The following is a 14,209-nucleotide window of genomic DNA, read 5'->3' as shown; positions in this document are numbered from 1 at the left end:
GGTAACATATCGGGGAAATCGTGTTGTTTAAATGGTGACTGTGTTAACACATGGTAACATATCGGGGAAATCGTGTTGTTTTAAGGGTGACTGTGTTAACACATGGTAACATATTGCGGAAACCGTGTTGTTTTAAGGGTGACTGTGTTAACACAAATGCTACACTGTGAGATGGTGACATATCGGGGAAATCGTGTTGTTTAAAGGCTGACTGTGTTTACACAAATGCTGCACTGTGAGATGGTATCCATGGAGAAATGCTCCACAGACTGGTGTCCATTGCCTGTCTGGGTCAGACATTGTATTCCGTGTCATGGGTGATACAGTGTGGGAAACTCATCAGCTGCTACTTCGATATGCATCATTGTCTGATGTAAAGGATTATGTGTTTTTCATTTAGACTTCATAATGTTAGTTTTACAGGTCAGATCGATGAGGGTCAGAAAGAAAAAGCAGTGATTGATATTATGAGCAACGTCTAACGGCATACACAGTCGTCCAATCAACAGAACCTCACCACCCGATGTTATTTATTTATATTGGAGGACAGGCAATAAAGTGTTGAGTTATTATAAGCCTGGTCCTGGTTGTGACAAGAACAAGACCCATATACAACAAACCTGATTTTGTCCCTTATAAATCCAAACAAATCATGTATATCATCGAATTCTCTTTCCCTGTTGATAGTGTGACTGACAAGATTGGGGAAAAACATAGACCTTGCTAATGAAATGTCTCATCCCAAGTACGAAATTGTCCGACTCCCCATTGTTATCGGTGCCGTAGTTTTAGAGCCCCCCAATCTGTTGACTGATTACCCAGGTACCCGAGTTTGCTGTCAGGAATACAGCTGTTCTGATAATCTGGGTAATGCAGAAGGCTGCATTGTTGGGAAGTCTTCACGTTCTCCGAAACGTTGTAGGTGGGTTCGACTAGGCAGCGCTTCATGGGAGAAGTCCTATTCGCTGTCTGGGCTGCGTGTAGAGGGGACTGAGCTTATGATGAGTCTAGCAAGCCTGATACTGCCAGGGACACCCGACCCTCCTTCGCTGAACTATAACAACAGAAATACTAACATCATTAAAGATAATTATAAATTCTGGTCTGACGCAAACCTAATGAAACCTTTAGTCACGTCACGGTAATGGAAACTTGAGGCGGAAGGTGGGCAGCAATCCGCGTTGAATCATCACGTTGCAATAAACGTGTTGAAATAAACGCTAGTAGATTCAAATTCGCTCAGCCGTGAGGACTTAGTTTGGACAGTACGTGGACAGTTTACACTTGGATGAATCTCACACTATGCGACCCTCGTGGTGGTGTATACTTTGTGTTGTCTGCAGTATAGTGACCGACAGCTGTACGGGGGCTACACGTGAGTGATTTGACATTTTATATATTATAATTACCTCGCTCCTCGCCACGTTTAGGTGTATTATCCTAGCTGTCACAAGCATGTTCTTCAAGTCCCGAATTGGCATGTCGAGTTAAGTGGAGATAAAGAAAATAAATATTTTGGTTTGATTCAATGAGCACATGTGTCTTGGATCTTCTGTTTATCATATATCAACGATGAACAAAGGCAAACATTAATTTCAAAATTGGATTGTCCAACAACTCCAAAACATGTGTTCACAGCTGTACTTACGGATGGTCATTCCACATGCAGGGATCAGGAAATATGCATTGGGTAACACAATCGTATTTAGGCTCAGTGTTGGGAAATGACCTTCTGGTGGCCTATTCACGAAGCTGTCTTAAAATTATCACTAAGGTTGGCGTTAGTGTGTCGTAGCAACAAATCTTAGCTTAGTCTGTACTTGGAGCTGCCGTAGCGCTAGGTTTTCTTAAGTTTACTACAAAAATTAAGACCTGTCTTATGAGATCACGACGTGATACATGTTGAAGAAAACGATTTGACAGTATGGGTCCACTGTATCGTTTCTGAACACAAAACCGAGTGTTTGCCACATTTACTTTCACAAAACGAACAACATACCCCAACAGACACCGCTGAAATATTGTATTGACTGATGATGTAAGCGCGAGTCGATAACGGATGATAGCTTAACAATCATTCCAGAAAAAAATGTTACATCAAACAACATGCAAAACGGTTATAACTCACACAGTTAGTTTGTTATAACCGAAGTTCGTTATAAGCATATATACAGCATATATTCAACAACAGGACGGGACCAAAAACAATCGTTATATCCGTCGTTTCGTTATAAGCGTGTTCGTTATAAAGGTAGTTTATGCACCTTTTTCGTTTGTTTCGGTTGAAACACGAGCAGCGTATGTGCATGCTGTCGCATTGACCGTAAGCCTTTTCTTGTCAATTTATATGGAAAATGAGAGACACAGTGGTATCTTTTTGACTACGAGTACAACATATGAAATACATGGCGTCCAATACATTGAACACCTTGTCGATTATGTGTAGGTAGATGGCGTGTTTTGTGACATCATTTAACCCAAGAATGAATATTCAATTACGAATGATAAAAGTAAACGATTGAAGTTGTGTAAAACATACTTTAAATATTTAAGGTCGGTTTACAATCTACGTGGGTAGATTCAAACAAAATACCTTCCAAAATTATTGATTTCACACTCGGGAAGCGTTGCAAAAAACACGTCGCAGTTAGGGGACATTGTGTAGGTTTCATTGTTCTATGTTCGGGGGACATTGTGTAGGTTTCATTGTTCTATGTTCGGGGGACATTGTGTAGGTTTCATTGTTCTATGTTCGGGGGACATTGTGTAGGTTTCATTGTTCTATGTTCCGGGGACATTGTGTAGGTTCATTGTTCTATGTTCGGGGGACATTGTGTAGGTTCCATTGTTCCATGTTCCGGGGACATTGTGTAGGTTTCATTGTTCTATGTTCCGGGGACATTGTGTAGGTTTCATTGTTCTATGTTCCGGGGACATTGTGTAGGTTTCATTGTTCTATGTTCCGAGTTTCATTCTCACATCTGGCCAAACAATGTTAGATGCAATCTTTGAAATGTGGCCATACCCATATAATGTACGAACTTATTAGTGTTTTGTCACATTTTTGTTTTCTTTCGCATCATCCTTTCGAATTCTATGTATCAATATTCAGTGGTTGCTATATCTGTCAGTAAAAGAGAACGGCCTTATAATGATATCCTCCATAGATCAGTTGTCCATAACAATAACATGAGGCTACATCATTCATCATAACATCTACATTTATCTTCAATAGCAGATTAACTGATTATCTTTAAAACCTATATATAATTTAATATAAATATTGGTACAATTTAAATCTAGGGAATTCCTGGAATCATCAATGGCGTCTTTGGGAAACACCATTATTTTACCTCCGTCACAAAAGAGCTCAATGTGTTTCCTGAGATGTGTGTCATGAGTAAGATAACTTTGCGAAAGGTTTAAGACAACTTCATGAATAGCTCTAATAGCAGTCGTAATTGTAGTCGTAAGTTTCTAAAATTTGTCTGCTTTGACTGCTTCCTGAATAGGCTGTCTGTCATTTTAGCATTCGGCAATAAAGAAATGTGCAAGGTTGATGGTTATTCCTTGTTTTATTGTTGACTGTGATGTCTTAATCAACAATCTAAACAACATTTTGTTTTGGTTTAAGGGTCGGAGAAGAGGCATTAAGCCTTTGTTAAAACCTTTCTAGTAATACAAACTAGAGGGAATATGGCACAGCACCAAGGAACATCAATCCACCGAACATATCTATTCATGTTCACATTTCATCAATTATTATTTTTCATATAATCAGTAAATGACTTAATCGTGTCGTAAGGGTAATTCATTGACAGTTTTATCATTTTGTTTCTGTTAGATTTTATTTCATGAATTTGGATCATTCAGCACACATGAATACATATTTTTTTATGAATATGTCATTTGATTTGTTCCAAAATGCATAGGGGCGGTCGGGTAGCCTAGTGGTTAAAGCGTTCGCCCAGTCACGCCAAAGACCCGCGTTCGATGCCTGACTTGAGTACAATGTGTGAAGCCAATTTCTGGTTTCCCCCGACGTGAAATTGCTGGAATATTGCTGCAAGCGACGTAAAACAATACTCACTCCATCACATCCAAAATGCATAAAACTTTTCCAATGTGTAGTATTTGGTATCATATATAAACTGTATTATTTCAATGGTCACATGAAACATGTTTTGTTGTTCTGTCTCAGCTGCTGCAGGCGTTTATGCTCGCCTCGGAGGATCTGTGACTGTGACCTGGGCTATGTCTCCCATCAAGGAGTTCAAGGTGATGAAGGATTACGGGGTACTGTTTCAGATAACTGGCAGCAATAAAGTAACAGTTGCGGATAAGAAATTGAAGACCAGACTTAAAGACAACTCAGTGTCCTACGTACGTGGAACCTTCAGTTTCCAGCTGTATAACGTGACCCCTTCTGACGCTGGTCAGTACAGCTGTCACCTTGACCCGACACAACCCCCGTATCGAAGAACAATGATAGCAAACTGTGGACAAACACTTTATGTTATAGGTGAGTACCCATGTGAGAGTGTCTATTATATTACTGCAGTTCGTCTCTATATAGCTGAAATATTGCCGATGTGACGTAAAATCTTAACTCACTCACTACTGCAGTTCTAATGTGATCAGGGGACACGGGTGGCCCAGTCGTCTAAGGCGCCGCGATTCGCACTGCAGAGTTGCGTCCCTTTGGGGCACGCCAGAAACCTATGATTGTGGGTTCGAATCCCAGTTCGCCCCGATTATGTTTCTAGGTTTGTCAGCACCATACACATGCTCGTGGGTTTCATCGGAGTGGTAAACGTCTGAGACCTGCATCACTTCGGGCTTTCCTCCAACAGTAGGCTGATACGCCTTGATATAACTGGAATACTCTTTAAAGCGGCGTTAAAGGGGCACTGATCTAAAGCAATTCCCCGGGACTGGTTGTTGCCTTTGTTATCGTTTTTTCCGAGTGAGTACCTGGATGTATAGCAGAAATCTAGACTAGTTCGCGACCTCTGCTGCGCCATTCGTATGGGTAGTAATATGGGCGTAGGGTCACATTGATCAACAAAATGAAATACAGTTTTCGAGATAATAAGGAAATGTAGGTATCTTTGTGGGTAGCATCGGTAATGGTGACGACGTTTTGATAAGTCTCTTGCTTGGTAATTTTTCGATTTTCGTTTACACTATTTTGACTTGCAACACAAAGTAAATATTTCACCTGAGCATTGCTTTTTTTATAGTGTATATTTTTTTACTGTCAAATGTGTAACAAATTCATTAAACGTCTAAATATTCAGATATTTTACAAAGTGACTGAAAAACATTTCCATCTGTATTATTATGATAACGAATTCCAAACATTTTGATGTTAATGTCATCACCAAGAGACTGAAAATGTTATGTTGAAAAGTACATTTCTATGTTGTTTGGCTTTTAATCCTACATAATAATCTGTTGTGATGTTAGTAGGCCCTTTTGATCGTCTTAATCAATCTGGACAGATTTTTTAGTCAAAATGACTGAAATATTTACACATTTTATAAATTGCCTGAGAGAATCACATTTTACAAATTGACGGTAATATATACACGCTTACAAAGGAAAAGACCTGTGAAAACAACGTCTATCGCGCATGGAAGAATTTCCCAACCAAGACGTAGAAAAACAAGAACGTATCGTTTCAAATGAAGGAAAACAAAATGCAAATATCATAATTACAACCTACCAAATTTATGTGTATAAATTTTAGGCAGCTTCCTTGTTCGAGGAATGTATCCGTGAATATCCACACAAAAGAACAATATCCCACTCGTCTGCAGCTGTACAAAGAAACTTATTCGATGTCACGTGTCTCAGTAACAATCAAATATTTTAAAAGATATATATCGTTTCAGGATATTATAACCCGTATTCGTTTCTCAACTGATCACTTGAATTGTTTCAGGTGTTTTACATAAGTGTCAAGTCTCAATGGTCGGCTGAGAAAGCCCACGTGACAACTATTTTCATAATTTGGTTCCTAAAACATCCATTGAGTGATAGATAACAATGATCAATCAATCAACGTATTATCAGTTAACCCTTTGAACAAAGTATGTTGTTTTTACATCGGCCCTTCACGCCATGATATGAGTGGATTCACTTTGTTTTAGTAAACCTAGACATGTAAACACTCACTCTTGACATATCCACCGTGCAAGATAACAGTGATTAATCAATCAACGTATTTTCTGTTAATCCTTTGATGACTAGGAACGATCCGTTGATTTACTAAAAAAAAGTAAATCAACTGATCATTCATCTCTTGCTGGGCTGCCACGTGCATATTACATAACACACATTTCACCTCACTTCAAAGCTGGATTTAGATTGAATAATTACCCCAGACACAATAAATGCCAAATGTGAACCTTTGTCAGGTAATCTAAGTGGTGCTACCACTAATTGTACCTGTAATAAATTCATTAGCTGAGCATCAAGTGAATGACGACAAATACACAAGTGTAGGGTTATACGAGAAAACGTGGATGACAACAAGGGAGTATTAATCGTATTATCGACGCCGAAATCCGAAAATGCTTTCACTGCATGGATACTTTTTTTAGTATAAACTATAACTATCTGGGGTATTTCCAAATGACGACATCCGATGAGCTCCGCTGTTCTTTTTGTCTGTTTGTTTAGGCTGAAGAAATTAATTAACATGCGCCCTTTGTCGAAATCTTTATGGATCACAGTTAACCAATCAAACAAAACAAATATTGCCTCCAGCCTCCAAGTTTATTTAGCTGTCCATGCAGAAGGTAGCCCAGTCTCTGGTCACGCTCAGTTGCGTTGCGTATCATCCGGGTACTCACGGGGAAAAAAACAATAACAATGTCAACAACCAGTCCGGGGAATTGCGTTAGATCAGTGACCCTTTAAACCCAACTCACACACTCACTCACTTTAATGTGATCATACTATCGACTTTACCTTTTAAATAAAAGATTCGTTCTCTGTATTACCTTTGGTGTTCTCCAAGATGGTAAATGTCACTTCCAACTGTCCTCCATACAACAATATAAACGGCGTGCTGAAATTAAATACACCTACTCAATACAACACGACGTATATCACCGGGTGAGGGAGATTCAGCACGTTTAGCTTGACACGCATTTGTCCACAATTTGACGCATCAGTGACAAAATTGATGTCCAGTGCATATCCCTATTTTGTTACCATATTTTCAGGTAAACAATTGACGTGTCTTTGCATGTGTTTGACGGGTGCCACCGGTGGGCAGGATACGCTCACCTTGTCGCGAATACCTGGTATCATTACTATTTGATAGTGATTCATAAACACATGCTCATGATATAGTCGGAATTGTACAATCGACCCGCTTTATGCATATATTTCTATTGGATATGGCAAGGGTTTTGTCGCTATGTTTCATTGTCACGGAACAGACAACGCATCAATTCACAAGGGATGGGTAGAGTTCTGTGCCGAGTGGCAAACGGGTATTTCGTTATTCAAGTTGAAATCTTACCTTTCACAGGCATTAAGTTACCCATTAATCGGTTTTTAATAAATTAAAATGTGTCACATCACAATAAGCTGTGATAAATTTGTTGACATTAATATTGTGAACACTAGGTGTTATCACTGATTTTCAATGATTCATTCATGTAATCTCCATCACCAGCTTGTCTTCTATGGCATTTCTTTCGGTAGATAACAGTGTTACTTATTCTGTGGCGTTTGTAGCTCCTTGGAATATACACCCGTGGTTGTCACACCATGCTGTTGACAACGTGTGAAAGTTAAAGTTGGTTAATTATCTATTTATAGATGTGTGGGGAATCACCAGAAACTGTTGAGAAATCTTCCCATGATGCACACATAACTAATATACTGAAATGTAGAATACAAATTTGATAGTATATTTGTTTATGTATTGAGAGGATACCTTGTTTTTGAGGTTTACAAGACCCTTATGTCCTAATTGAACAAGACGTGGAATACAACAACACTGTGAACCTGACATGCAACTGTAGACTACGGATCTATCCGGACAGCGTCCCAACTGTGTCAATCACTTGGAGAGAAAATGATGTCAGGCTGTATAGTGGGGGGAGGAATCACATGGCGTCATCTGAGACGTGGAGTTCTGTGTATGATGGGAGACAGATAAACCACACCGGCACCTTGACCATCCGTGATGGTTGGCGGGAGAACGACAGATACAAGTGTCAGGCTGGAGTGGGGGAGATACAGTCTGGGTGGAGTGAGGAGATTGTCCTTATAAGTGAGTGGTTTGAACATGTCTCAGTGTAGTTTACATGCATCCTTTACTTTTCGAGCAGTAAACATGTGGATGCAAGATTGTCATTGATTCTACTTGTTACCTGTCGATTCCCAAATTGAAACGAAATGTTAACCCAGAAATCTGTATGTACAAGAATTTGGTGTGAAATTATTAATTAACAATTGAATTAACTAGGTTTACAAATCAAACCAAATTACTGCACAACACTTACAATGGCAGTACCAAATAGAGTGGTGGTACACTATCCAATATATAATATGATGGCAGTGGTCAGTATCAAATATACAAATATAGTAGTAATAGCAAACCTCAGTGATAATAATATATATTCACCCAGCGGCAAAAGCGGTCAAGCTTCCGAGACGCACTTAGGCGGGGATCCAGGGATGATGAGTGATCCACACACGAAAGCTGGTCTTGATGTGATGAAAAGTGTGAGCGATGCGTAAACAGGCTCATGTTCCCTTATATACAACCTAGCTAGCCATCGGAAATTTCTACACAGTGCCCTCAGTTCAGCGGTACTTGGTCATTCCACATGTTTCTATAACACACTATCACCGTCCACGGTATACCTAACCACACATCACACACCACATTAGCGTCTAAACACAGTAACTTCCTGACGACTGCTAACATTAAAAAGCACTATATTCCTCACGACGGATCACTGTCTAAACACAATGCAATGAGCGTCGACCGAATCTAAAAAATAGCTATGTAATAAAGTTTCAGTCATTGTTATAAAATACACTGCCATACAACATACTGAACAGTCGACCACGTAAACTATATGTATACGATATACACCTACAGCATTTCAAACATCTTTGTCCATGGACAAGAACGACTAAACAAACGAATACTATTTTGCAGATTGGTCTGATGATAACAAGAACTTCACAGTGGTGCCTGGAGGAGATGATGCCATGATGACGTGGAAGATGCCCTCCCTGGAGAGCGGGTCCTACATCAAGTCGCCCTCTGGTCCACGTTTAATGCGGAAGCTATCTGATAAATGGAACGTTGGGTATACCTTCACCTCAAGACTGCAGATCAAGGGACTTAGTCCTTCACCTGAATTTGTCATTGCACGTTTGTTGCTTCATAATGTTACAGCATCTGATGCAGGCAACTACCTTTGTGTCAGCGGATATCACACTATCCCTCAGTGTGGACATACCCTGATTGTCTCACGTAAGTGAATAGAAACTGTCAATATTTTGGTTCGTTCTCGTAAAGAATGAAAGGGGAATGTTACATAATGTAACAGCAGCTGACGCTGGCAACTACTTTTGTTTCAACGGATATCACGCCATCCCTCATTGTAGACATACCTTGATTGTCTCACGTAAGTAGCTCAGACCAGACTCCACTGTTCACAGACCGTCGTCGTATGGCAGGAGTCTTTCTGGGTGCTGCGATAGCCAACAAACAAACCCTTACTTTTATATGCATATTGTGTGGGTGGCGGCTGCTGCCGGTGAAGCCGGAAATGTTTGCCGGATTCGCGGGGCATCTGAGATCGTCGCTCTGTCGGTGATCCATTCATGTAGTCTTCATCAATGTCGTTCTCTAACGTCGACGTATTGAATTTATAACGTGACTGACTCTTCCTACAAGAATTGACAGCCACTATTAGCATTGCGTTCGTTGAAGGTATCAAGCAGCATTGCGGATAGAAACCTGTATCACTCCACTATTGCAGCACTATTTGTATGGTTCTATTCTGTTAGCATCCCATGCAGTAATTATACTCAAAAGGAGAGGTGAGGTGAAATGGGGTTTAACTTCACGTTCAACTTATATAGCGACGTGCTTGCACGTGAGTGTGTGGCGTGGCTGCTTGTTCTAGTCAGGACTAATGCCGATTTGATAGTGCTAGCCCACTGAGATACCGTGCCGTAGTTTAACTTGAACTCCACTCAGACACAGTATACTGACACCGAGCCGACCTGTTCTTGTTTTTGCCCCTTAATGCCGAGCTCCAGGAAGCATAAGTACCATTTTTTAAGGTCTATTGGTAAGACGCGAACGTGATCTCTCCGGGGGGGGGGGGGGGGGGGGGGGGCACTCTGTCACTTGACCACGGAGGCGCTCTATGCTATAATCGAGTGTAAGGAGTATGATAAGCTGATAGTTCCCTTTGACACCGTAAAACAAAGAAGAGTTCAATTTGACTCGGGATACAAGGCTGACATGCAACGTTCCTCCACGTCCCGTTTTGTTTCACCACGATCACAATCTGACCATGTCCTACATCTTAGAACAGTTAAGTAAGGTGCAAAACGTTAGGCTCCACCTTGAATATCACTAATGTCAGAGAAGAAAAATCGAGATATATTTATGCCTAAAATCAAACGTTGAAGATTGCCCCGTTGATGTACATATGTTACCATGCATTCCAGGCAAGCCAGGGAAGACGAATATCACTGCCACCGACTTGCCTGGTGTGGGTGAGAACATAACCTTGACGTGTTCCTCCACGTCCCGGAGTCTTCCAGCTGACCACAGTCTCAACATGGCCTACATCTGGAGAAGAAACACCGCCAGCTTACTGTGTGGAGCCAGGTGCCAAATGTCAGGCTCCACCTTGATAATCACAGATGTCAGAGAGGAGGACAGTGGGAGCTACTCATGTCAGGGTACAGAGGAGGGTGGACAGGTGTCGCGATGGAGCAGCGACTTTGTCCTGGATGTTCAACTACGTATGTATACTGTCCTAAATATATGAATATATTCATTCTGATTGACTTACTTATTATTTTGATAGACACCATATATCTGATAGTTAGGAGACTTTCAAACTCAAAGGGTTTCAAATGGCCATGAATATAATTCAGGAAATCCAGCTGCATGTTATGTCAATGGAAATGTATCAGCGCTGTTGCATAATGGGTCATATTTACCCAAACACCTATGAGCCATGTGTATTCCCATCACGTGTAACTCAAAGTAGCAGATTATTGAAATTATAGATTCGAATTTTAAATTTGGGTACTTCTAATGTCATATTAGATATAGGGGGCAGTCGGGTAGCCTAGTGGTTAAAGCGTTCGCTTATCAGGCCGAAGACCCGGGTACGGTTCCCGACATTGGTACAATGTGTGAAGCCTATTTTCAGTGTCCCCTGCCGTGATATTGCTGGAATATTGCTCAAAGCGGCGTAAAACCATACTCACTCACCCATAAGATGTAGGCAGTTTTCAAAAAGCTTTAATAAAGATATATATTGCAAGATGATGATAACTTGTGTCATGCAAGTGTATTTACATTGCTTAGATGATGACTTTGAAATGCTTGTTATCTTTTATCTTTTTCACGTAATCTCCTTCCTCACTTTGCAGGAAGCAACACGAATACGCGTGAGTTTATTTTAATTGTGATTTGTAACCTTGAAAATGACAAACACTTGTATAACCAATTCATAATGAGCTCTCATTGACAATAACTGATGTTTTAGAATCGTGACGAATTTCCTTGGTCGTTCACCTAAAAGCCATTGTTCATTCTATAAGAAGCTACTTTTAGGAAATTACAGTTCGCACAAATGTCATCCTGTCCATCAGCGTTTAGCGCCAAATTAATTATTTTACGCAATAAACTATTATTGTTTTTAAATGATATTTTTCTATACATCAGCAATATTCATTTTGTAAAAGTGCTCAATCATTGGAATAATACCACAATTTCCCATGATGAAATTGTTCCACTTTTCACTAACAATGTTATCTAATGTCACTGATTTATTTTCATGCATGTAATAACTTGCCCTCAGACTGACCCTTACCCTTACCGGTATTATGATGGTTATTATTATACAATACATTGTGCATGTTCCAGATACGACCTCTCTTGGCATTGCCATTGGCTGTTCAATATTGGCTATCACCTTGCTCGTCATTGCTGCCGTGGTGCTCGTCCGAAACAAGAACATCAGAGGTAAGATTAACAAATATTAATAGTTAATCTGTGATATAATAAAATTCGTAATTGTATCGGTTTATTTCTATTATTAATGGCTACTGAAAAAGGCACCTCAGACAGATAATGTAGATAGTTGTATAGTGTCAACCATTTCTTGTTTTATACCATAAATGTCGAGGGCCAGGCAGGTTAACAGCAAGTACCATCGTTAAACGTTGTTTGGTATGACCCGGCCGAGATCGAACCACCAGCCTTCCGCTCTCTGGGCAGACGTTCTATCCAGTAGACCACGTAGACGATCGACCCAATAATATATGTTTCAAAAGATAAATTGAATAAAAAAACATATTTTTGGTGTTTTATTGCAGAACGCTGGAATCGAAGGTAGGTTCTTTGGTTCTGATATACCGTATACATATCATCTTTTGAAAGGAGTGGGTAACGTTTTCGATGCTTTTAACAATATTCTAGCAACGTCACCTTGGGGGACACATGGTTACCATATGGTGACTCGAACCCGGGTCTTCGACCGTGACGAGCAAGTGTTTTAACCATTTGTGCACCCCGTCTTCAAGAGAGCAAGGAATTACAGTCTCATAAAGACATATCCTTACAAACTATGACAATCTGTGCATAATGTAGCATCCTGACACACTGTGTTTGGCATTATAGTGTGAAGGATACAAGGTTTTATTCTTACTATCAGGTTTGTGTGTTATTTTAATTAAAAACTAGAAACTGTCATTGAAAACTTGGTGACGTGAGTGCGTGAATGAGTTGAGTTACACCACCTCGAACAGTAGTTCAGTTTTATGGGGCATTTCCATTTCATGTGGGAGAAATACCTAAGTGTGATGCATGTCACAGAAGTTTACTATGTTCTAGACAAAATCCACAATTAGGGGATTAGTGTGGGACTATGGGTCATAAATGACCAACCCTCTCAACATTGACGGAACATATAAGATTTCGCATTATTATAGATACCAACATGTATGACAAAACAATTAAAGAGGATAGAGTCAATGTATGTTTAATAATAAACAACGCTATTGTAAAGTGTCAATAGCTGTGGAATAATTTAAATTTAAATATGTTGGCCATATAGGAAATGACAGAAGACATTGTATCCACAGGTTTTGCAAGTCGCCTATCACGCCTTCTGACAATATAGGTATGTCATTCCAAAGCATAACCTATGCTGAGTTTGTTGAGGCCAATATGCCACAAGCGGAATCATCTGAAGGACAAAAGGTAGATGAAGCGGTCAGATCGACATCCCAGAGTTTGAAACATCAAGCAACCAAGGCACCAGACCAAAGAGATTTGGACTGTATTGACCGAGAAACTACTTCAGAATCTGGGATTGGAGAGAAGAGGAGACAAATGCGAAACGAAACCCCTGAAGTGGATGTTTCATTTGGGGAACAAGGTATGACAGTACATGATGGTATCAGTTCAACTGAAGCTGAGTCAATAAGCTCTCCTATAGATGCTCATCCCGACACAGTGTTGAGAATCATATCTAACTTGGACAATATCATTGCTGAAACAATGTCCATTATCCAACAAAGAGAAGAGAGACAACGCAATACTGATAGTGGTATCAAAAGAGATACTATTCAGGCAAACCAGGAGTTGGTGGGGACAGTATCATTAGAGAACAGTGATATTATGGCGACACAACTGGACAGTAAAGAACACATTATGCAGCTTTCCCTCAATGAAAATGGAAACATAGTTGATGAAACGGAATGCTTGATCGTGCCAGGTCAGTGCGATGACAAAACTGTGTTATAACTCGACCGCATCCTTCTGAATTAGCTCAACTAACTTGTCATCTATCTTTATCTGTGGATGCAACACGTACATTGTCTAACATACCCGTTCTCCTCCGTGAGCCTTCATATACAGAGTCACATGTTGTGTTGTGGATCCTGTGCGCTGAAGTAACTGACCACGTGA

The 14,209-nt window shown here is 40.1% G+C and overlaps 1 protein-coding gene across 1 annotated transcript; it reads left to right on the top strand.

The window, feature by feature from the left end:
- Positions 1-1,302: 1,302 nt before the first annotated feature.
- LOC139457553 (uncharacterized) lies at positions 1,303-14,044 on the top strand. The gene is made up of 9 exons (XM_071238929.1): positions 1,303-1,375; positions 4,202-4,522; positions 7,970-8,296; positions 9,194-9,514; positions 10,726-11,025; positions 11,665-11,682; positions 12,161-12,259; positions 12,613-12,628; positions 13,381-14,044. Exons 1-9 carry the CDS (start codon positions 1,303-1,305, stop codon positions 14,042-14,044), a joined length of 2,139 nt encoding a protein of 712 aa, XP_071095030.1.
- The last annotated feature ends 165 nt before the right edge of the window (positions 14,045-14,209 follow it).

Source organism: Haliotis cracherodii, unplaced genomic scaffold (assembly GCF_022045235.1).
Source record: "Haliotis cracherodii isolate W230 unplaced genomic scaffold, xgHalCrac1.p SCAF_12, whole genome shotgun sequence".
Taxonomy (NCBI): Eukaryota; Metazoa; Mollusca; class Gastropoda; order Lepetellida; family Haliotidae; genus Haliotis; species Haliotis cracherodii.
Note: the sequence above shows the minus strand (reverse complement) of the source record. Positions and strands in the feature narration are given on the sequence as shown.